This window comes from Polyergus mexicanus, unplaced genomic scaffold (genome assembly GCF_030449975.1).
Source record: "Polyergus mexicanus isolate NDT 795.1 unplaced genomic scaffold, iyPolMexi1.0 SCAF_7, whole genome shotgun sequence".
Classification (NCBI taxonomy): Eukaryota; Metazoa; Arthropoda; class Insecta; order Hymenoptera; family Formicidae; genus Polyergus; species Polyergus mexicanus.
Window position 1 is genome coordinate 10,588,916 of NW_027223327.1, and position 22,021 is coordinate 10,610,936.

General features: G+C 39.3%; 2 protein-coding genes across 12 annotated transcripts in view; both read left to right on the forward strand.

The window, feature by feature from the left end:
* Positions 1-76: 76 nt before the first annotated feature.
* Arr1 (arrestin 1) lies at positions 77-1,793 on the forward strand. The gene is made up of 2 exons (XM_070298391.1): positions 77-449; positions 653-1,793. The coding sequence occupies exons 1-2, from the start codon at positions 142-144 to the stop codon at positions 1,482-1,484; spliced, it is 1,140 nt and encodes a 379-aa protein (XP_070154492.1). The 5' UTR covers positions 77-141; the 3' UTR covers positions 1,485-1,793.
* A 948-nt stretch (positions 1,794-2,741) lies between these two features.
* LOC138935057 (xin actin-binding repeat-containing protein 2) overlaps positions 2,742-22,021 on the forward strand; it is a 63,504-nt gene continuing 44,224 nt past the window's right edge. For 4 of the 11 annotated variants that reach the window (XM_070299351.1, XM_070299357.1, XM_070299354.1 and 1 more), the window contains exon 1: positions 2,840-3,198. The gene's annotated coding sequence lies outside the window, so the exon portion shown is untranslated. The other 7 variants (XM_070299356.1, XM_070299358.1, XM_070299359.1 and 4 more) reach the window with 4 other exon arrangements.

The following is a 22,021-nucleotide window of genomic DNA, read 5'->3' on the forward strand; positions in this document are numbered from 1 at the left end:
GTCGCTAAACGTCTTAGGAAACCTTAGAAATCGATCACGTGTCATCGTAACCACCCGGTATATAAGCCCTCGATTTAAGGCTCGACGATCCAGTCGTCCTCTGTGTGAACAAGATAGAGAAAAAAAAAGTATTTTTTCATCATGGTAGCGAATTTCAAGGTCTACAAAAAATGTTCGCCCAACGGCAAGCTCGCTGTCTATCTAGGCAAACGCGATTTCATCGATTATCTGTCAGACATCGAGCCGATCGACGGGGTAGTCTTGGTCAATCAGGATTACGTAGACAGCGGCAGGAAGGTGTGGTGTCAGCTGGTATGCAGTTTCCGATACGGTCGTGAGGAGGATGAGGTGATGGGCCTCAACTTTCAGAAGACTCTTTATCTGACCTCGGAGCAGATCTTCCCGCAAGTTAAAAAGCCCGAGTCCAATCTTACCAAGTTGCAGGACAGGTGAAGATGATATTCTTATTGTTAGGCTAGACGACAAGTTGTTTAAAATCAAAATCCATCAACAATTAATGACGTTAAAAAAAATTATTCTTTGAGATGATTATTGAAATTCAGCTTATCGTATGTTCTTTGTTCAACGTAAAATCTCTATGAAGAGAAGTAACAAATTATAAAAAATTGAAATATATCTCCGGAACATGCAGGTTGCTGAAGAAATTGGGCGCGAACGCGATACCGTTCAACTTGAGGTTCCCGAAATCTGCACCGTCCAGCGTGACCCTTCAGCCCGGACCTGACGAAGTCGGTGAGCCCTGCGGCGTTAGTTACTACGTGAAGGTGTATTGCGGCGAAACGGAGACCGACCTGACCCATAAGCGCAGCACTGTCATGATGGGCATCCGCAAGATCCAGTACACACCGACGAAGGAAGGTCATCAACCTTGCACCGTGGTGCGCAAGGACTTTCTCATGAGCCCGGGCGAGTTGGAGCTCGAGGTTACCCTGGACAAGCAACTGTACCATCACGGCGAACCGATCACCGTCAGCATATGCGTGCGCAACAATAGCAACAAGGTGGTGAAGAAGATCAAGACGCTGCTGCAGCAAGGCATCGACGTGGTCATTTTTCAGAACGGTCAGTTCAGGGCGGTGATAGACGCGGTGGAGACGCAAGATGGCTGCCCGATCAATCCTGGCTCGACCCTGCAAAAGGTGCTCTACCTGAAGCCCGATCTGGGAAGCAACAAGGATCGTCGTGGTATCGCCCTGGACGGTGTGATAAAACGGGAGGAGACCGAACTCGCGTCCAGCACTCTGCTCACCTCGCCGGACGTACGCGATACTTTCGGCATCATCGTGTCCTACGCCATCAAGGTCAAGCTATACTTGGGCGCTCTGGGCGGCGAGTTGACGGCTGAACTGCCGTTCATCCTGATGAGATCCAAGCCGTCCGATCGAGTTAAACTGATCCAGACAGATAGCGTGATGATCGAAGACATGCCGCAAGAGAAGGTCGACGAGAAAATCAGCTCCTAGATTAAAACATTTTGATCTCTGCGACTTCTCACTTCGATTTGCTTCCGATTCAGGTTAAATAGATTCAACGGGCGTGATAAAAACAGTCTCTCGGACAGCGTAACATTCAAAAAGCTCTAAAGTTTAAGCTCTAAAGGCGTCTCAACATATCACACGTTTTATAGATTATCCATTAAAAATTGTCTGGGCTGTTGTTTTGGGAGAGACTCGATATTTTTTATTATATATATATAAATACATTATACTTACATAATAGAAAAATAATGCAAGAATTATGAATTAATTTCTTTACAATAGATTATATAAAAATATTGACTGTATAAAAATATTGAATCAATTAATTTTGCTGATATTTTTAAAGAGTACACATAGCGCTAATATTTCTTTATATAATTCAGGAAATAATTTATATCATGTATTAATTGTATTTTGATATGGAATTGTAAGGAGCTTTACCCAGGATTACGTGTAACTAAATCCACAAATCCCCCCACATAATCCGTTATTAAATGTTTGTTTCAAAACCTTTAAAGTGCGCAAATCTAACTACATTCGTCCTTGTTTTATTCAATTAAATCAATTGAATCATTTCATGCGCAGAACGAGATTGCAAGTATATACATAAACATAAAATCAATAAAAGAGAGTTGTAAAATGTACGCGTCGCGATATTTCAGCACAATTTTTCTCGTACGTGTCATCGGGGCCCCGAGAAAACATACAATCTTCGTTGTGAATATAATCTCCTCGCTCTCATTCTGACACATTAATTCAGTAAACCCCCTCGTATCAATCGTCTCAAACTCGTATTATCAGTATCATTCATACACCACGAACAGAAAGCGCGCCGACACGCGTAGCCTCTCAACTAGAATAATTCGTGGGGCCCCCATGAGAAACCGCAACGCTCTCGCGTGCGCTCCGCCACATACGGGGTGTCGATCTAATTCCCGACTTCCTGCCGAGAAACGTCCGAGGCGAAAGAAAACCACCCGATACGTGCGATGGACATCGGCGGAGCGGAGAAAGGAAAGAGGAGAGAGAGAGAGAGAGAGAGAGAGAGAGAGAGAGAGAGAGAGAGAGAGAGAGAGAGAGGTACGGATAACGTCGCCGAGATCGCCCCGAGATAGAAAGAAAGGCAGCAATGGCGAGACAAGGAAAGAAAAAGGGAGAGAAAGAAAGGGCGAGAGGGAGGGAGCCAAGGGGTCGCGGTCGACCGGCTGCCTGATCCGGAGCCGAGTGTCAGTCAGGCTCGAGACACCCGCGCGAACGGAGCAAGAAAGAGAGAGAAGAGAAAGAGAGACAGAGAGAGAACGACGGTGGTTTGGCTGCTTCCCCTTTTTCGGTACGTTCTCCCGATGCGCCCCCTCTTCCAGCGGCCTCTACCTCTACCCACTCAGGCGAAGTAGTAATCTACCCGTTTGTCTCGGCGTAGTGTCGCGCGGAGTGTCGTACGGGATACGCGCAGGAGAGAGAGAGCGGCTCGCTGGTGTTGTCATCCGGCGTAATCACAACACCTCGCACACTGCTCCTCCTCCTTCTTTTGTGCTTCCCCTCTCATCATCGTCTAATCTTGTGTACCTTCATCAATCCCGGTGTCAATACTCGAGGAAGGCGACAACCGCCGAGAGTGAGCCGGGCAAGATTTGGCAAGGTTGACGACAACGAAGACGACGACGAAGAAGCGGCTATAGGCTACTCCGAATAGCAGAGAGTGAGTACACCTGTTTCATCTGTACGAATTTATCTTTCGTTTTCTCGCTTTGAAAAAACGCGCGACGCACACGGCGTGGCACATTGCCGCAATACTTCCGCGAGGGAGGTTCGTAAGAGTGTGGCCTCCTCTGTCGTCGTGGTCCCAGACGTCGGCATCGATCTCCACCTCGTACCACGCCATCGCCGCCGCCGCCGCCGCCGCCGCCGCCGCCGCCGCTGCCGCTGCCGCTGCCGCCGACAACGAGCCCTCCGCCCTTCCAGCGACCGCTCGCGCCGGCTCTCTCTCTCTCTCTGTCTCTCTCTCTGCCTCTCTCTCTCTCTCTCACTCACTCACTCACTCACTCACTCACTCACTCTCTCTCTCTCTCTCTCTCTCTCTCACTCTCTCTCACTCTCTCGCGATTTTGCGTCGACCGTGAATTCGCGAGAGATTCTCTCCTTCGAGTATCCTTGCGGATGTCACTCGTCGGGGACAAGACGTATATTATCGACCGATATAGCGAACGATATACTCTCGATGACGAGGGACCCAAGGACCGGCGCGTGTGCCCGAGGGTGCCGGCTGCTTTTCGGAACAGCTCGCGCGAAAGGGCGTGAGATTCGCGTTGGATATAGGCCTCGAAAGGGAACTCGTCACGCCCTATGTATTCTATGACCTCCATTTGCCTGATCTGACATTTGCGACTTTGAATTTGAAATTTGCAAAGATTTTCTATCACAATCTTTTTAATATCCGAATATTTGGAACGTAGCTTTTTTTTTTATATGCGCAAAACGAGACTATATCGTTTAATTAACAAACGAATAAACAGATATTTATAGCATGTTTCGATTTTACGCAATCTCTGGGCGTATATGCGCATCGATAGCAGTCAAAGGTGTAAATATTCCTTTGAAAAAAGAATCATTCGAATATGATGAATAGAAAAATATATTCCATAATCTTAAATGGAGCATTTTGTCAAAAAAAGGAGCAGAATTTTTAAAAGTAGTAATTTTAATTTTAATCGTTACCGGATAATAATATGTCGCTATATATGTGACATGGTGCCGTTGTTTACCCTTTAAAACATCTACACGATGTATATTATCGTTTCACATTGATTCATATATATATATTTTGATAATTATTCTACGAAATAAAAATATGATAAACACGACTAAAAATTAATACTTAAAATCTCAATGATAAACATTTACTTTAATAACATAATACGTTATCTACAAAGAAGGAAATATGCATAATATTGATGATATCTGTTTGTTCTCGATAATCTCGTAGTTGTAACAATAATAAAAGAATAACAATAATTAAACAAACATAAAAGAGATAATAAACGAAATCTCGCTAATCGTACGGTAGGATTTCTCAAAGATTCGCCTACTGGCGGAACAAAATGTAGACCCGTATATATACATAATGTCGAAGCAGATTCCGTGTCGGGTGATTAATATGGCGCTGTTTGTAAATATGTGTGTTGCGAATGAAAAACTAGCCACGACGTAGTGCGTGAGGTACTACGGTAAGTAGAAACTCTTAACGTAGAAGAAGCGCTCCTTCTCTCCATCGGTGTCGGCACAGAATTGTTTATGACGCTATAACAGTGTTGGGAGTACTTGTACACGAAAACACATTTCGAGGGGAATTTTATTAGACGCTTCTATTTGAATTGCGCCGAAGGATAAATCTCTTTCTCACGGCACGTTTCTTGTACACATCGTGTCCAATATATTATTCTTCCTTTTTTTATATATATATATATATAGGGAAATTATAAAGATATCAATCGTGAATGTTTTTCGATTGAAAAAGAATTGACGCGCGAAACGAAACATGAAAAAAAGGTAAACTTTAAGATATCATGCATAAGAATATTTGGACGAAAAAAAGAGACGTGTTTATAAAAAATCTCAGCTAAAAAATATATATGTATATATCGTTTTATCTTGATTTTTAATTATCTATCTCTCTCTAATATATATTTAATATTATATAAAAAAAAAATATATATATATATATATATATATATATATATATATATATATATATATCATCCTATATGTGCACTGAAGAACAAAATTAACGATAGACTTGAAATAACGGGTGTAAATTAATTGCGATCGAGCTCGGAATCGAGCTCGGAATGATGGAATGCCATTCTCACGTAGCCGAAAGTACGCAGTGAATCGATTTCCGTAACAAATGCGACGGTTAATTTTTTCTCGTTATCGGAGGAATGCTTGTATGCGTATTTTATTCCATATCATTTTCTACACCTTGGATACGATATCCGCGCATTACTTTGCGTTCAACCAGTCGAGCTGCGTAACATCGTTCGTCGTTCCAGTCCCTCAGATCCGTTAATTAACTCGTCTCGTTGAATAAAATATCCTCTCCGGTTTCTTTCTCTCCCTTACTCGATCTTTCAGCGTAGAACTTGTCTGAGAAATTAAATGTCTCTTGCTAACACCTTACGAATCTTCGAATCGTTTAAATCCCGGAATTCGTTCTGACAGAACGTAGATTATCAGGTCGTTGTGTACGTGAAATACGGACGCTTTAAAGCATATTTATCTTAATTTGAAATTAGTCAATGTTTATATATATATATATGTATGTATGTATGTATGTATGTATTCAACAAATGCATCTGGATCGTATGTAAAAGTGAACGGAGGACGATCTCAATGTCGAAGAAATTTGACCTGAATTATCCGATTCACCACCACCTCTTGACATCGATTGGGATCTCTTGCAGTCGCGACCTCGTCGAAAGCGAGTCACCTTTACCGAATCGTCCCAGTTACTTTCGTACGGCTTCTCTTGTCGACGGTCCGCGATGCAATCGGAGAACGCCGCGGAGTCTCTCCTCTCCGATGGACGTGATTTACATGCGGTCGTCCGACAACCGCAAATAACGACCTGCCCTGTCGTCTCGCACCCGCGCGTCGTCGCCCTTATGTCGGGATTCGACGCGAATAAAGTCCGTTTCCTCGTTCTCTCTCTCTCTCTCGATCATCCCGATCTTCTGGCGAACGTCGAGAAAACGATCGGTGCGCGAGAGATTTTATATTTTGGCGAAAAATTAATTTTTATTATATCTCTCTTGTTCGCTTAATGAATCTATTTATATCCAAGAGCCCGCGTACCAATCATCTTTTCGCTCTTACAATAAGGAAGCGCTTCCAAAAAACGCCGCAGTTTCTCTCTAGCAACTTTTATATATATATATATATATTTTTTTTTTCCCCTATATTTTTGACACATTCTTTTTTATCTCTCTTATTTCTAACATCGCATAGTATGTCGACCTTGTCGGCGACCCTTTACCTCGCGGTGAAATTCGCTTACGGTTACTGCGCGTGCTAAAAACGTGCGCTTCTCGTCTGGTCGGCTACCTTGCGACTGTGTCCGATGCCTTCGTATATATGCACGCGCAGGTTCTCTCGTGTGCTTTTCTCTTTTGCGAGTCCGTCCCGAGAAGCATCTACCTACCTACCTACCTACCTACCTACCTACCTACCTACCTACCTACCTACCTACCTACCTACCTACCTACCTACCTACCTACCTACCTACCTACCTACCTACCTACCTACCTACCTACCTACCTACCTCCGAAGATCCGCGGCTGAGAGCGGCTCCATCGCCCGAACGTGACCGGTCGGAGAGAAACGTTGCGGTTCGCGTTCGGAATCTTTAACGCGCCGCGTCGCTATTTCTAAAGCCAACCAGCTGGAATCCCGCGCGCTACATTCCGCTACGAGAGCCGGCTCTCTTTCTGAATCCGGTTAACCCTTTCCGCTTGATTTTGTATCGCGTCGCGTCGTCGAGGAAAAAGGTTTTATCTTTACTTTGCTTCGACGTCAGAATATGCGGGATAAATTTAAATATATTTGCTCCATCGTATATTCGCGTTCACTCTCCCCCCCGTTGAGCTTAGAAATTTATTTCTTCATCATTTTCTTATATATTTTAACATTCATCAATTTTACGAAATTGATTGATCTCACAATCAGTCGGTCCTCTTTTCTTTCTTGCGCTGTGTAGGGACAAATTTTACTTTATCCAAGAAAGTAAATGGTTGATGATTCCCGCGAACAATTGCGAATAACACAGCTGTTTACAAACAATACCCTGCGAGAAGCTAGCAGACAGTTTTCGTTGACTTTCAATCATATTCGAGGACAAAAGTCGCGTCGAGATTAACGAGTGTTGCGCTTGGACAAAAATTTAAAGACCCCTCCCTTCCTCCGTTAATTAGCAAGAGACGAATTATTATTCGCAACTCGCTTTAGAGATTCGCCGGGCATTCATGCGCGGATGCACTTTCATTTTCTACAGCGAGAGTCCGAGGAAAGACCCATCAGAGAAACGTCAAGGAGCTCGGAATATCAGCGTTCGACATGATGGGGAGAGAGAGAAAGAGAGAGAGAGAGCGTGAGAGGAAAAAGGAGGAAGGGAAAGGAGAGAGAAGGGCAAGAATTCCCGAACACACAGAGCCCCTTTTGTCCAAAAGATCTGACGGCGAGAGAAGGCCGTCGACCCAAAAGGTCCGTCAAATTTCCAGCAACGACACCGAGATGCAAGATGCGCTTGGCGCATCCCTCGCGTAAACGCCCGCATTAATTTCACGCGCGACAATTATAGATGCACTCGCGCGTATCGCGGAACCGAGAGAGGGGCCCTCGCGCATCCGTTCCCACAATCGGCGACCGAAATAATGCGACGCGTAAGGGCCTGTAATCGTATACCGGGTGTCCCGCATATCCCCTTAACTACAAACCTCTCGACTTGATCTTTTTCTCAACGATAAAGACGAGATACTTTGATGATGATTTTGAAATATCCTGTATAATAATAAGAGTAATATGGATATATATTTTTCAAAGGAAAAACAAATAGAAGCAGTATTGACATAATTCACAGTCGATGCAGATATATATTGAAATTCCGCGGAAATTATGTGAAAGAAATATATTTGAATGAAAATGTTACTTGAATAAAATCTTTTATTTTTGTATGTAAAAGTATTGTACGTAATTTTTAATTTTTCCTATTTATTTTCTTAATTTTGTAAATAATTGCTTTTACAAATGTTTAATCGTTTTCTATTCGTATAACGTGATAAAAACGTTGTTTTATTTGTAGACAATACTCGCTGCATCCTATTGCATACAATGGCCTTCAGATGGATATGCGAGAGACATGAGAGATATTGCATCGTAATGCTAATTGTCGTGTACGCTGTTGCTTAGAATTATCTTCTTTGATGATGCGCAAGCGAAATAATCAATTTATATCCGAGAGATTTGATGAAGATTAATGATGCGTAATTGCGAATGAAATTACAAAAGTATCATTTCAAATTTGAAATTATTTTGCTCGACTTGTTATATAAATAGTGAGACACAAATATCAATTATAAATACGAGTTTTTTTTTCTTTTTTTTTTTAATGAATGACATACGATACAATACGATAAGTTTTGACATTATCATGCAAAAGGAATGATTCTGAAAAGAGGAGGAAAGTTGACGACGATCCTTTGTGTTCCGTTTAGTTTCGCTGGACTGATACTACGCCCCTGATCCGGCATGACTCGATTCATTTGAGTGCGAGAGATGCAAGGCCCGTCGACTCGCGATGTCTCGCTGCATAATAAAAACGCGACATTTCGCGAGTAACGAACTCCGACGTGAGTCATCGGGGGCAAAAATAAAGCGCGAAAAAGCCCCGGGCTGATAAAAAGACCCGACGACATCTCACATGATCGAAAAGATTCGCGAAAAGAATTTCTCTTCGAGACACGTGCTAGGCAATCCAGCGACAGGTGCGACGTAGCTTCTGGATTCTTTTACCATCGAATCTTTATCTCGGGAAGGAAAACCTGGACCTTTTACGAGCGAAACCGACGAGTTCGCGGTTTTTATCGAGAGGTTGCGGCACATTTCACGCTGACATATATCTCTGGCGCGGATATTGCAATATCTCACCGCAGGATTATCTTTCCGTGTGCGAAAAGTTTGCGGCTTTACCGGACAATCAACATCCCGTCACATCTCGCAAAATGTTGCTAGCGCGTCTGATTTAAAAGAGGCCGAAAAATTAAATAATTCACACGTAAGGAGAGAGAAATATATAATTTCTATAATAATAATTATATAATATTTAATTTATATATATATATTATCCATATATTTTATTTGCAGAAATAACTAGCCAATTATATTTAACAATTTTCTAATATTACGCATAGATTTTCAGAATTGTTGCCAAGTGAGAATTTTCAGTTTGCGGTAAACTATTTTAATAAACAAAGTTGTTATATCTATTCAAAATAGCGCAGATTTCGCCAATCGCTTTTCCCGCAGGAAAGTAGGGCACGCGTTAGCCTGACAATTATCTCTTGTGCAATATCTCATGCAAGTAAAAACATAGGAAGTGGCGCGATAGCAGCCGCGAGCACAATAACAGTTATATGTGATCAATTTGGGATGCACTAGCTATTTGATAAGGTAACAATAAGCGATACATCTTATCGAATGCTGTCGAAATAAATGTAGTATTTTATTTAAAAAAAGGGGGGGGGGGAGAGAGAATAAAGACTTGATATTTTGATATTCTTCGTAAATCTAACGGTAAACATAACAGTATTTATTTCTCTGTACTTAAACCGAGATTTCTCACATCTTTAAAACATTTTGTCTTAACGAAGGAAAGGCACGTTTGCGAAACCGGGTAATACGGAAAGGTCGGCGACGATTTTACGAACGAGACTCGATGAATAATTAAGGTCGTTGCATCGTTATTACGCCAACTGCACAACAAGCTTCTTTCTGTCTTCCTTCCTTCGGCTGCGCGCGCCTTTTTTCTCAAATGCAATTTGCCGCGGCAACATTAATTCATCGCCTTCTACGGGGCCCTGTTTAGAGTGCGTCTGGCGAAATGACTTTAAGTACGGCGCAACTCATCGTAATTACCGGTCAAGCATATCTGCCGAGAGTTTTCAGCGGTTTAAATCATCCAATCGGCCAAACGAGAAAGTTCGTTTATTTTGCCGCGATCGAGGAAACTTGAAGGAAGCGCTCCGGGTCATTTAAGAATAAAATGATTAAAGGACGATTTTACGATATCGCAATTACTTTTGAATGCGTTGCCGGGAACAATCTTTGTAAAACCGTCGTCGAGGCACGTGTATCTCTCGAACGTAGCGAAAAATAGATACGATTTGCCCGCTCGATCTCTATTTCTGTCTCGACAACGCGGTAAAGAGGACGTAGAGAGATAATAAACGTCTCGCTACTCACATTCTCCGCTAACAAATAATACCGTGCACTAATAAATTCTGTTAAAATGAGCGAGATAGAAAAATATTTATTCCGCTAAGAGATGCGAGATGTCGGAGCGTTCCGCAGCCAAATTCTATCTTTGCAAAATTGATATCGCGCGAGGAGCAACAATGGCTTCTCGACTCGGAAAGAGGGAAATGCGGCGTATGCGCAAATAGATGCCGAAGGCAGAGAAAGTGAGTGGGTGACACACACTGTGTCCCCTGCTGCGACTTTGCTGCTCTCGTGATCTATCGTTGGCGCAGGAGGAATATAGAGAAGTTATAAGAAATAATATAACAACGAATTTTAGTCAAAAGAAAAAAGCATTTAATAATTTAAAATATTATAAATAATTTATGTTATTTATAGAGAAAGAGAGAGAGAGAGAGAGAGAGAGAGAAAGAGAGAGAAAGTTCTCTAAAATGTAATGTACCATATATACAAAAAAGCCATAGCCATATATGTATTATAAGAATTTTAAGACTCTATATTATTCGTCTCTTTTCTATTAAACAAAATTTATTGAAAAATATTCTTAAATATCTTATTTTATAATTTTTTAGAGAGAAGTAAAGTTACTTTAAAGCAATAACTTTTATATATATTGTATAACTAAAAAAGTTTTCATGCTAAAGCAAATAGTGGTATCGAGTTAATATTTATCAAGATTGAATCGAGCATATTCCCCAGGCTACCGTAAGCATACTTTTCGAAATAAATTTTTCAAGAGATTTCGCAAAGAAGCATGACACGTTCGTTGTACGTGACTTAAGGACGACACGTGCGACAAAACAAACGTGAGCATGGATAATTTGTTAGGCGTTTTTGAACATGAATGTAAAAGAGGAACATGTTAGAATATTTCCGAGATTTATCTCTCTTCAATTATTATATATTTAAATTTGAGTATTTGATATGCGATGCGGGTGCCTCAAGAAATAAACATTTATAAAATTATGTTAGGAAAAAGCATGTTAGAAACAAGTAATGAATCTCTCGAGAGAACATATTGTATAGTTTAATTGAGATTTAAAATTTGGGAAATTATTCTGTGCGCTTTATTGCACCACTTGACATATCTCAGGAAACAAGGTCCGAGAGTAGCCTTCTTTCTCCCTCATTTCGCACTCATTAATTGACGTTTCTACACGATAGTCTTATAAAGCGTTCGCGGAAGTGCTGGGACCAAGGAAATATGGTCTTCTGCCGCTCAGAGCCGAAATTAGCCGGTACTTTACGACGCGGAACGATTCTCGTCTGTGTGCTACGAGCGAATCATTATCTTCCTCTGAATATGTACTTTTTTAGATATTTTTTTGTCTGTGCTATATCGTTTCATCATTTTTATAACTCATTTTACACGTGGCGTAATCTGTTTTTAATTTTACCGCTTTAATTTATATTAATCCATTTATTTCTTTGTACTCTCTTAAATCTGGAATCAATGTATTATTACTAAAAAGCAATGAATAAATAATAATGGCTGTTTCCATCAGCAATATCTTAAAATGCATCTTTAGTTTGAGAGAGTGCTTCTACGTTTCTAAAAAATTCAAGAAATAGCATACGCTTTCTTTGTTTCATAATTGTATCGTGAATCACAAATTTCCGTATTTTAGTTTCTAAATCTATATTAAATTGATAAGAGAAGAATGTGTGTGGTAGATCGAAAGAATGATACACCGCGTGAAAAAGCTTTAGTACAGAACTTTCACCAATTAAATTCTCTTTGCGTAAACGGAAATTCGTCATCGAAATAATTTCTAACTTAGCTTCACGGCTTGTCTCACAGTTCTATATCTAACTTGTGACTCACACACGCGCGATTGTGCTGTTATTAGAACGGAGATGTGCAGTTATCACTTGTGTCATGCACAACGTTTAAATATTATAGAGAATCAAAGAAAACACGAATCTTACACAACACAAATATCGTGCGACTATAAGAAGTCTAGATGCCTACAATTTAGAAGTCTACAATTTTTAATGAAAAATCGTGATAATGAGGTAAATATGGAGAGGGCGATAAAACCCTTGGAAATTTTTGCGTGCTTGAGTCAAGCTGGAAACAGTGTGATCTTTTTATAAAAGACTATCGGAACACATGTTGGCGCCATAAACCAGCCAGCCACGTGGTCTATATCCTTTCGCGATACAAGTCACAATAATACGAGGGATAAATCGGAATATGTATGTTTTTGAAAATAACAGAAGAAAAGAAATTTCAGAATTTAATTATTTAGAAAAAAAAAATTTTCTTTTTAATTATTGTCTCAATTTATTTATCATATATTTCTTTCCATTCATATGATATAAATTTTTCAGATATTCAGATATTTATACGTATAATTATATCTAGAATAAATTTGTTATATTATAAGAAATATTTTCAACAAGTTTTTTTAAATCTTAATGATAAATTATACTTATATAATAGCTATAATTTTTGAATAACGGAAAATGTATATTATTTGTTTAATCGATTTCTTAATATGTTGCGTATATCACGATATAGAACTGTATTGTCCATACTAAAATTAATATCATTTTTCTTGTATTATAAAGCAGAAGGTTGCAATGTTGAGTATCTGTTTAATAAATCGGTAAAAAGGTAAACATACAATGCATTCCGGTAGAAGAAAAACACCACTTAACGATGGTTATCGATGGTTTATCTTATCAGAGCGACATATAAATCACATTTTGCCATTGCCAAGCGCGATATATTTATAGTTATATTATAACGCATTGCATTTTCTGTGCGATTGGAATATTTATACATATCCATATCCATGTGGTGAAACAAAAGTTAAACATATGTATATATATATTGCATTTACGTGTGAAATACTTACGTATTACATATTACATTTTTGCTTGTGTGCCATTCAATTGCCATGAATCTATGTTATTAGATCAGGTGTCGACACACTGACATACGACAGAACTGTGTTAATGTCATTACAGTTTTTCTATGGTTTCCGAATCGTCTGAAAAATGCATTCCTTACGTATTACTTTGCACGATTTGAAAATATGCTTCTAGGAAATATTCCCTTTCTAAAAATTCCACAGCTGAAAATACGAATATCGATAAAAAGATACTTCCTTGGACGATTCTGATTTCTCGATTTTTATTTCAATACAATGAAATTTCTATATTTGAATGTGCGATATTGTTGATCAATATTTTCGATTTTACGCGAAACTGTTTTCAATTGTCGTTTAATGAAACAGCCGCGCGATTTCGGACTACGTAAGGATTTTTGATATTTATCCTATACACCCGGTATATTTTCGTTTACTGCAGACTGCGGTGAGGGTATCTGCGTGGAAAGCCCATAGGGTGAATCAGCACGTATGCATTTCGACCGACGGAGTGGTCCTCGTCAAACGGAAGTGTTTCGCGTTGACTCAACCATGAAAGCCACGGTAGTGTGACTGTCTAGTGTGCTTCACATGATTTTAATTTCGTCAGGACAGGTGCACGCAAAAAACAGCTGTACTTGAAAACAGTGCCGATACACGTGAAGAGATTTTCAATTTTTTTTTTTTTTTTTTTTTTTTTTTATAGTAGGAAAATTTTTATTGAAATTTATGCGAAACTTGGGAGTTGAACGAGATTTGTGAGGCCAGGAATATCGTTCAGTCATTGTTTTGCATTTAATGGATCACATCGATGTTACTATAAAGCTGCGACAACCTTTCATCATGGTCCATGCGTAAACGCGAGTGTTTTCTTTGCAATTCCATCGCGCGATCAACAGTCGGAATTCTAGAGACTAGACGCGCTATTTCTGGCATCGAGCGTTCCAAAACAGGGGCAGGTCCAATTTCTGTCATTGTTCGACACGCTTATGTTAAGGTATGGACGCGAATCTATGTTCATCATTTAGATTTTTAAAAATTTTTATTTTTACAAATGAACGATTATATTAAAAACCAATAAATTTTTATTGTCGTAACCGAAATTTTTATCGTCGTAAACGAAATTAATGTAAAGTCATATAGAATCATGTTATATCTATTTCAATAAACATTCCGTTTAGTTAATATATGTGAAAGCTTCCTGAAATCTTATATATAAATTCGATTAAGTATTTAAATTATTTTTGTGAATATTATCGGCCAAATTTAAGCATAACTCGATAACGATTATTGACAAGTAGCAATTTTATCTGATTTCCTTCGTTCGCAATTATTCTTAATCTAAAATCACAATAATTCAATAACTGCTATGCAAAGATGGATTTCCTCGAAGAAACTTGCTTTTTTAATCGCATACAAATCGTCGAAGTAGCATCGCAAATATTTTTTCTCGGTCCACTCTCCGTAACTAACAGTTATCATTTCGCCGCGAGCGATCGTTCGGCAAATTCGAGTTCGAAAAAAAAAAAAAAAAACAGCTGGCCGCTTTGCACACCCGCATCAGATCGAAAGCGACTGTTCGCGCGGAAAGATTCACCGTTCAGATTAAATCGTAGAAAGATATAGTTCCTCGTCACGACGCCCGCTCGAATGGAAAGGCGCCTTGTACGCCGGAGATTAACTATTAGTTGCAAAGGATTCTCGGCCGGCAATGCATAATGCATGAGGAGAGGTGGAGAGAGAGAGAGAGAGAGAAGTTTTTCGATGTCATTTTATGTAACGGCAATGGGAGAGACGAGACGAACGTCGACAGCGAAGCGGGGCTGGTGCTCGTTGCAATTCAAACGCGACGCGGAATCGCCGATGGAAGGGTTCATCTCCAACAATCTATCTCGCAGATTATCAGCATTTCATATAGAAAGTATACAACGCGAACGATCGAGTACGATAATAATGTGGAGGGCTCCCTTTGAAAGATTTGAGAAGATTAATATCTCAAAGTCACGAAAGAGAATTAAATTTAAATCTCGGCAATGTATCTTAATTGTAGTGGTAAATCTACAAGGAATATCTTTTATCACCGTATTTTATAGATACGTTGATATATTCGTTGCAGTTACAGGATGAATATGGAAAAAATGTAGGAAAAAAGATAAGCTTACATGGCGCGGCCGTTTGATGTACATGTAAATTCCCTCGCGATACTCTTTATACGACACCCTATATACTATAAAGTCGGATAAATCCGACTGCCAGAAATCTAATCGCCATGACTCACCGCGGCCGTCGTACTTTCGGCAGAATCTGGCGAATAGACCAGATGGCAAGGTACCGTTGCACAAAGCACCAATAAATGACAAAACGTAAAGCCCGCGCGACGTTTATGGAAATTCCGTCAGTTTCTCCGCAATTAGATTCCTATTACATTAGCGAGAAAAGGGCGAGAATTCTCGATTTAAAAAGAATTTCAGTCTATATGATCGTCCTCCCGCTATTCTCTGCCTTGCAGACGAGCTCGTTCTTTCGATTGAAGAAGACTCGCCATTCTCGAAACCGGTAATAATGACTAATCGCCGAGAGTCGGGAGACAGTGATGCATCTGCTCTGATTCATTCGCAAGCGACGCGACGTTCGGAATGAATTAGCGTGAAATCGGCACACCCGGCCTGCAAAGGGACAACAACGACGACGTTTTTAACCGTCCTGTCAACGACCATTAATCCGGAGAGATCGGAATTGTTTCGAGGAACCTGTCGCATATATGAATAAAAATAAGATATAAAAATATGATGGAAATTTTACATAGAGTAGAGATATATTATGGTAATTATTTTCTCGAGCTAAAAAATTTCGAAAAATTACATTCGAAAATAAAATTTTGAAAAGCAGTCGATGGGTTTAGATTGTTAAATCTATGCGTACAAGTCGCGTAAAAATTATCGTGATTTTTGGGAAATCTGCGAATATTATCAAACATCGTCGCTTTTGACAAAATTACTGCAAGCTCTCCCTGGCTTTCGTTCAAGCTACTATATAAGCGACCGCGCTTGTTCAGAATCCCGGATATATGATACATACATACAGAGGATCCCGTGAAGATGCGTGCGGAACATACGCTTTGGCTCGCATAAATTTAGGCACGGAATCATAAATCGAGCACCATCCTCCCGTACGCAACACGTCACTCCTGCTGGTTTATACAAACACGCGAATGACCGCGAACGACGTATCTCGGTTTGGACGAAAAAGCCATGAATACAAGATACTGTTAAAAAGATTGTAATTATAATTTATATTTACATGTAAACATATATCTAAAAATTCTTTCCACACGTTATTCAAATTATTCCAAAATTAGTCTATTATATCTATCATTTAACATAAAGGATTAATTGTTTCGGGATACCCTGTGCAAATTCTGAAAATCTATAAATAATACGAAGAGCCAATTGGTTAATAACGTTCACGCGCCAATTCGCTCGTAAAGGAGTGAATGTTTACGGGTCGCAAAAGAAATAATGTATATATTTTTACGTATCTTATTGGGATCACACGATTAAACGTACGCAGATATCATCTTGTTTTCTTCTGTATCGTCTTACGATCCTCACGATTGACGAATTGAAATACAGAAGCTTGTTAAAGCGCCAATATAACGACCTATCGATTAAAGAAGATTGCGTCACGGGCGGCAATTAAAAGTGATGTGGGGAGATGTATCTCTCTTTCTCTCCCTCTCCCTTTAATATCTGTCACTGCGAATCGCCGCAATCGTTGCGTCCAACCAGCACTCGTAACCAGCTCATTAAATCCCGCTCGATGTTTTTTTCCCAATCTTGATATTATTTCTCCGAATTAATCGCACATCGTATCGTTTATACGACTCTGGTTAATGATACTTTCCTTTTATATCGTATAATTTTAATGCAGATAAATTGCATTAGAGAGGGGAAGGAGTTAACAGCAATGAATGAAGCGTCGACTGTTTTTAGCGATTAATTTTTATTCCTAGAAGAACTATCTCCGCGTTATGTCTTCACGTTCTAAAAAATTTCTGTTTACATATTATAAGTAATAAAGTAGCCGTGAATCATTCAGACGTCGATAACACTTAGTTATCTGACGATTCGGCACGAGCGTTGCTGGGCCGTAAAACGTTCTCGGGGTCAGTCTCGGGATCTAATCGATCATTTTAAGGAGTGTCTACGCTAACCATAAATTGAACGATCACGACAGCGTAAACTTACGTAAGCATACCGAATGCAATCGCGATATTTAAATTAATTAAATGTAAAAAATAATAAAATATTGCACCGTATATTAGTATAGATACTAGCATTTTATTTACATACTGACGCGCCTCGATATTTTATATAATACACAAGAGTGTTTATAATAAATATTTATAGTTTTATAAATATTTTATACTTATACACATATACATGTTTATATTAATATAATTATACTTATATATTTCAGATATATCTTTTTACATTTTTATTTTTATTATCTTCTCTCACAAGAATCCTGTAATCTAAAAATTTGTAGGCGGTATCGCGGAAGCATGCGATAAGAGAAATTTTGAAGTGCTGTTAGAGCGCGAGCATAGCTATCGAAATGTTGCAACGTGACACATTATTCGGAAATACGACAGTGAAAATTTTAGCTTGTGAGATAACGCATCACGTTGATGATAATTATTATTCAAGCTACGGTCTTACGAGAATGAAAAAGGCAAGGAGAGATAGCGATCCGATATGGTTGAGCGATTCCTAAGATCAAGAATTCTTTTTCCTCCTGTCTGCATTTCGAAACAAATCGTACGCTTCGCTTCAAAAATCTCGCTAAAGTCGCTCGTTCTTTTGATCCTGCGCCGACCGATCTTTAAGAATGATGTTTCTCGTTATCGCTCAAGACCGTGACTTGATCGCCGTTTATTCCACGATGATAATGATCGGCGATCTCTGTTCGGCAAATGTTGCTTTCGCTTGAATTATGGGCAGTCTGTTAGACGGCTCGATCTTGATTTCTTTCTCTTCCTATGGGAATCGCGTCGCTTGACGCGTTCGCGGCCACGATTATTAATGTTTTAATAAGTTTTACGGAATTAAATGGGGAGACGCGGTGCATCGCGAGTAAGAATCGCATCTCTCTCTCGTTCTATCGTTTACCGTGAATTAAACGGATGAAATGAAATTTATTCAGCCGATGCTTTTACCGCCGCCCCGTCATATTTGTGGGAATTATCGAACGAAACGGAAAGGCGCATAATATTTTCTTCGCCTATTTTAATCGAGCTGTTAATCGAGCGCCGATATTAAGCGCTCTACATCACTGTAAAATGTTGCCGATGCGTTCCCGCAATATCTACGCAAGTGCGGAGCTATTAATGTATCTGGTGCAGCGGTTATTTCGATACTTTCCTTTTTCGTTACATACATCTACCCTGTTGCATCTAAGTTATGAGAATATTTGCATTTTCACAGAATATTACTATTCACATATCACATTATTATATGATAAAGCAGAGAGAGAGAGAGAGAGAGAGAGAGAGAGAGAGAGAGAGAGACAGAAGGAACAACCTTGCAACGATGAATAAGGATTGTAAAATGTCACATGATACCTAAAACTCGTTGAATTTACTTTATTTTTTCGACGTACGCTAAATTAATTACAGTCGACAATCATTTTTCGTGATGCTAATGATTACTATTAGAAGCGCATTAATTACTCCTGTAGTAAATAATATTTATTATTTAAATAAATATTAATTTATTTCACTTATTTCATTATTTTTATTATATTTTATTATTTTTATTTTATTTAGCAGTAATTAATATTTATCATTCAAATAAATATCGCATAATATTTAAAGCGACAAATAATTGTCTCGCATATATTTAAACTCTCTTTCTTTCTTTGTTTTTTCTTGTTGCAAAAAGTTACATCCCCTGATGCAATTCAATCCTCTCTCGCGATAATCGTGTTTTACGACACTATCGATTCCGTCGTCATCGGAGGATGCGCAAAGCGGATGTTCTTGAACGTATACGTATCCTCCGATCACGGACGATCGCGGTCGTGAATTTTGCGCGGGGCGGGGGGGGGAGGGGGGAGGGGGGGGGGGAAACCTGATACTGTCGTCGTTGTCGTTTGCCGATAAAAGACGACGACGCGAATTATCGAACGTGGGTCAGCGCGCGTTTTATATCGGCACGGAACCGATAACCCTTGAAACGTATGCTCCATTTCCTAAACGTTCCTTTTGTCTATATAAGCGCGTGTTCGTAGAGGCACGCACGCGTGTAAAATCTCCTAGCTAGCCACCGGCCCGCTGTTGCTCGCCTATTGCGGCCACAATGACGCATTCGATAAAGATTCGTCGATAATCTCGCGTCTGGGTGTGCGTTTGCCGACGCAATATATGCCGCCCGTATGCATAATCGTGTGTGCAATCTTAACATCGAAGAGATATACGTGCGCCGAATGTAGCATTTTAGCAAAAGATTCTTGAAAAGATCATCTATTTTTCCCGGATAATTTGAATACGATATCTTCCGTAAACCACGGAATACGTCGCTTATATGGCAATATTATTAATTATTATCCCGTATTATTAGTTTATAATTTTATCATTATCTTATTATTATTATTATTATTATTATTATTATTATTATTATTATTATTATTATTATTATTATACATTATATATATCGGTAATATTATTAATTATTATTTTAATCAGAATATTAATAATTAATTTATTTGTTATTATGGCACAATATTATATATTATTATTCCTTTTCAATTTATATATTATTAGTTATAAGACAGGAGGTATATAAGAATGATTGGCGTTGAGCAGAATCGTGTTTGCAGTAAATGGGGCAACAACAGGGTGCGATAATAAACGTAAAATATAGACAAAGCTTCGTGACAGCACCGAAGCAACAGCGGCAACAGCAGCAGTAGCTGCGTTTCTTTTTATTACACGTAATAATTGTTTTAAGGAAGGCCGCGCGTTTTCATCTCGCCGCGTTAATACTAGGTTTCGCCAAGCGTAATCGACGTATCAATTGCCGTTGATTTACGAAGATATGCGTGCGCACGAATCGTCGGTCATTTGATTGCACCCTACTTTTTAACTTTAACACGCCTTTGTATGTATACGCAGTCGAGAGAGTCTCGCCGGCTCTTCTCTCGCGTCAGCGCGCGCACTATCGTTGATTGACTCGCGTCGGGTAATTAACCGCACTCAGGGCCATATAAAATATATATTATAAATACATCGGTAGGGAGAAATAGCGCTCGTTGGGAGTTAGAGAGAGAAGCCGCGTTCAACATTCCGCGATTGTGCAATTGGCGAGTCTTTAATTAAACCTATATATAGGCGTCGTCGTACCAATGATCGTGCGACTAATTTTACCAGCGACCGCATTTAGAAGAAGAGATCGACTTGGAAGTGCAACGATAGGACCTATTTCTTTTCACGAGCCAAAGTGATCAATGCGGGATGAAGAGATAACGTATTAAAACGATAAATTGACGATGATAACAATAATAATAGAAAACAATATAATAGTAATAATAAAATAAAAATGTGTGTGTGTGTGTGTGGATAAAAATTTCAAATTAATGTGTGTGTGTGTGTGTGAAGCTCTCGCGTATCATTTCGTGAAAACTCATATATAATAAAGAATTTTAATTTTTTTTTTCAATTTCTTCTTAATTCTTTATTTTTAATAGTTCTAAAATTCCTGATAATTTAAACAAATAATCATGGCCGTTAAAAAAAAAAAAAAAAAAAAAAAAATTCTTCAAGAAAAAATAAAACGCGAAATTCACGCAGCATTTAATTTTGTTCAGGAAGATTTTCCTGATTCAAAATTATTTTATATTAAATTAAATATTAGACATACATACCATAGATATACCGATTATTGATATGTAATATATGATGAATTTATTTCGCGTGTTCTTGCTAGGATTTTGATCAAAGACTCGACCGCGCGTGTCGGAGAATCGTTCTTGATCACGATTAAAGTTCTGAGCTTTTTTTGTTACCCAATTTGCGTTATTAATTAATCCGCGTATCAAGCGCAATCCCTCTGTGTGCACGAGAAATTTAAAGATATCATCTCTGACGCGCATCTGGTATGCGCGTTATGTCAAGAGTGAGAGTGGTCGCATTGTTTCAATCGTTATTACGTGAATGCGAATCTGTAAGGCGTGAAATAACGTCTGTTAGAATCTGTTACGCGAATAATGTTGCGCACACAATAGTCCTGGAGAAAACGTGAGCCCTCGTCCGGAAATCTACCGCGACTCGACACGTCGAAGCGAAATGTCGCCGACAATGATGCGCGACTCATCACACACCTGCCTCTCGACATCGGACGAGTTCTTCTTTTCTCTCTTGAAAACAATACTAGTCCGAAGATCGAAATCGGTGCGATTTCGGCCAAAATTTCTATGCTATACCGCGAAAAGGAAAGTCTTGCAATATTTTGCAACGTAGTGTATTGTGATTGGCTTTCAAATTCTTGACTATTGTTTCGTTTACGGAAGATAATGAACGTTGAAAGTCTTATTCCTTTCGGTTGACATGTGGAAAGATAA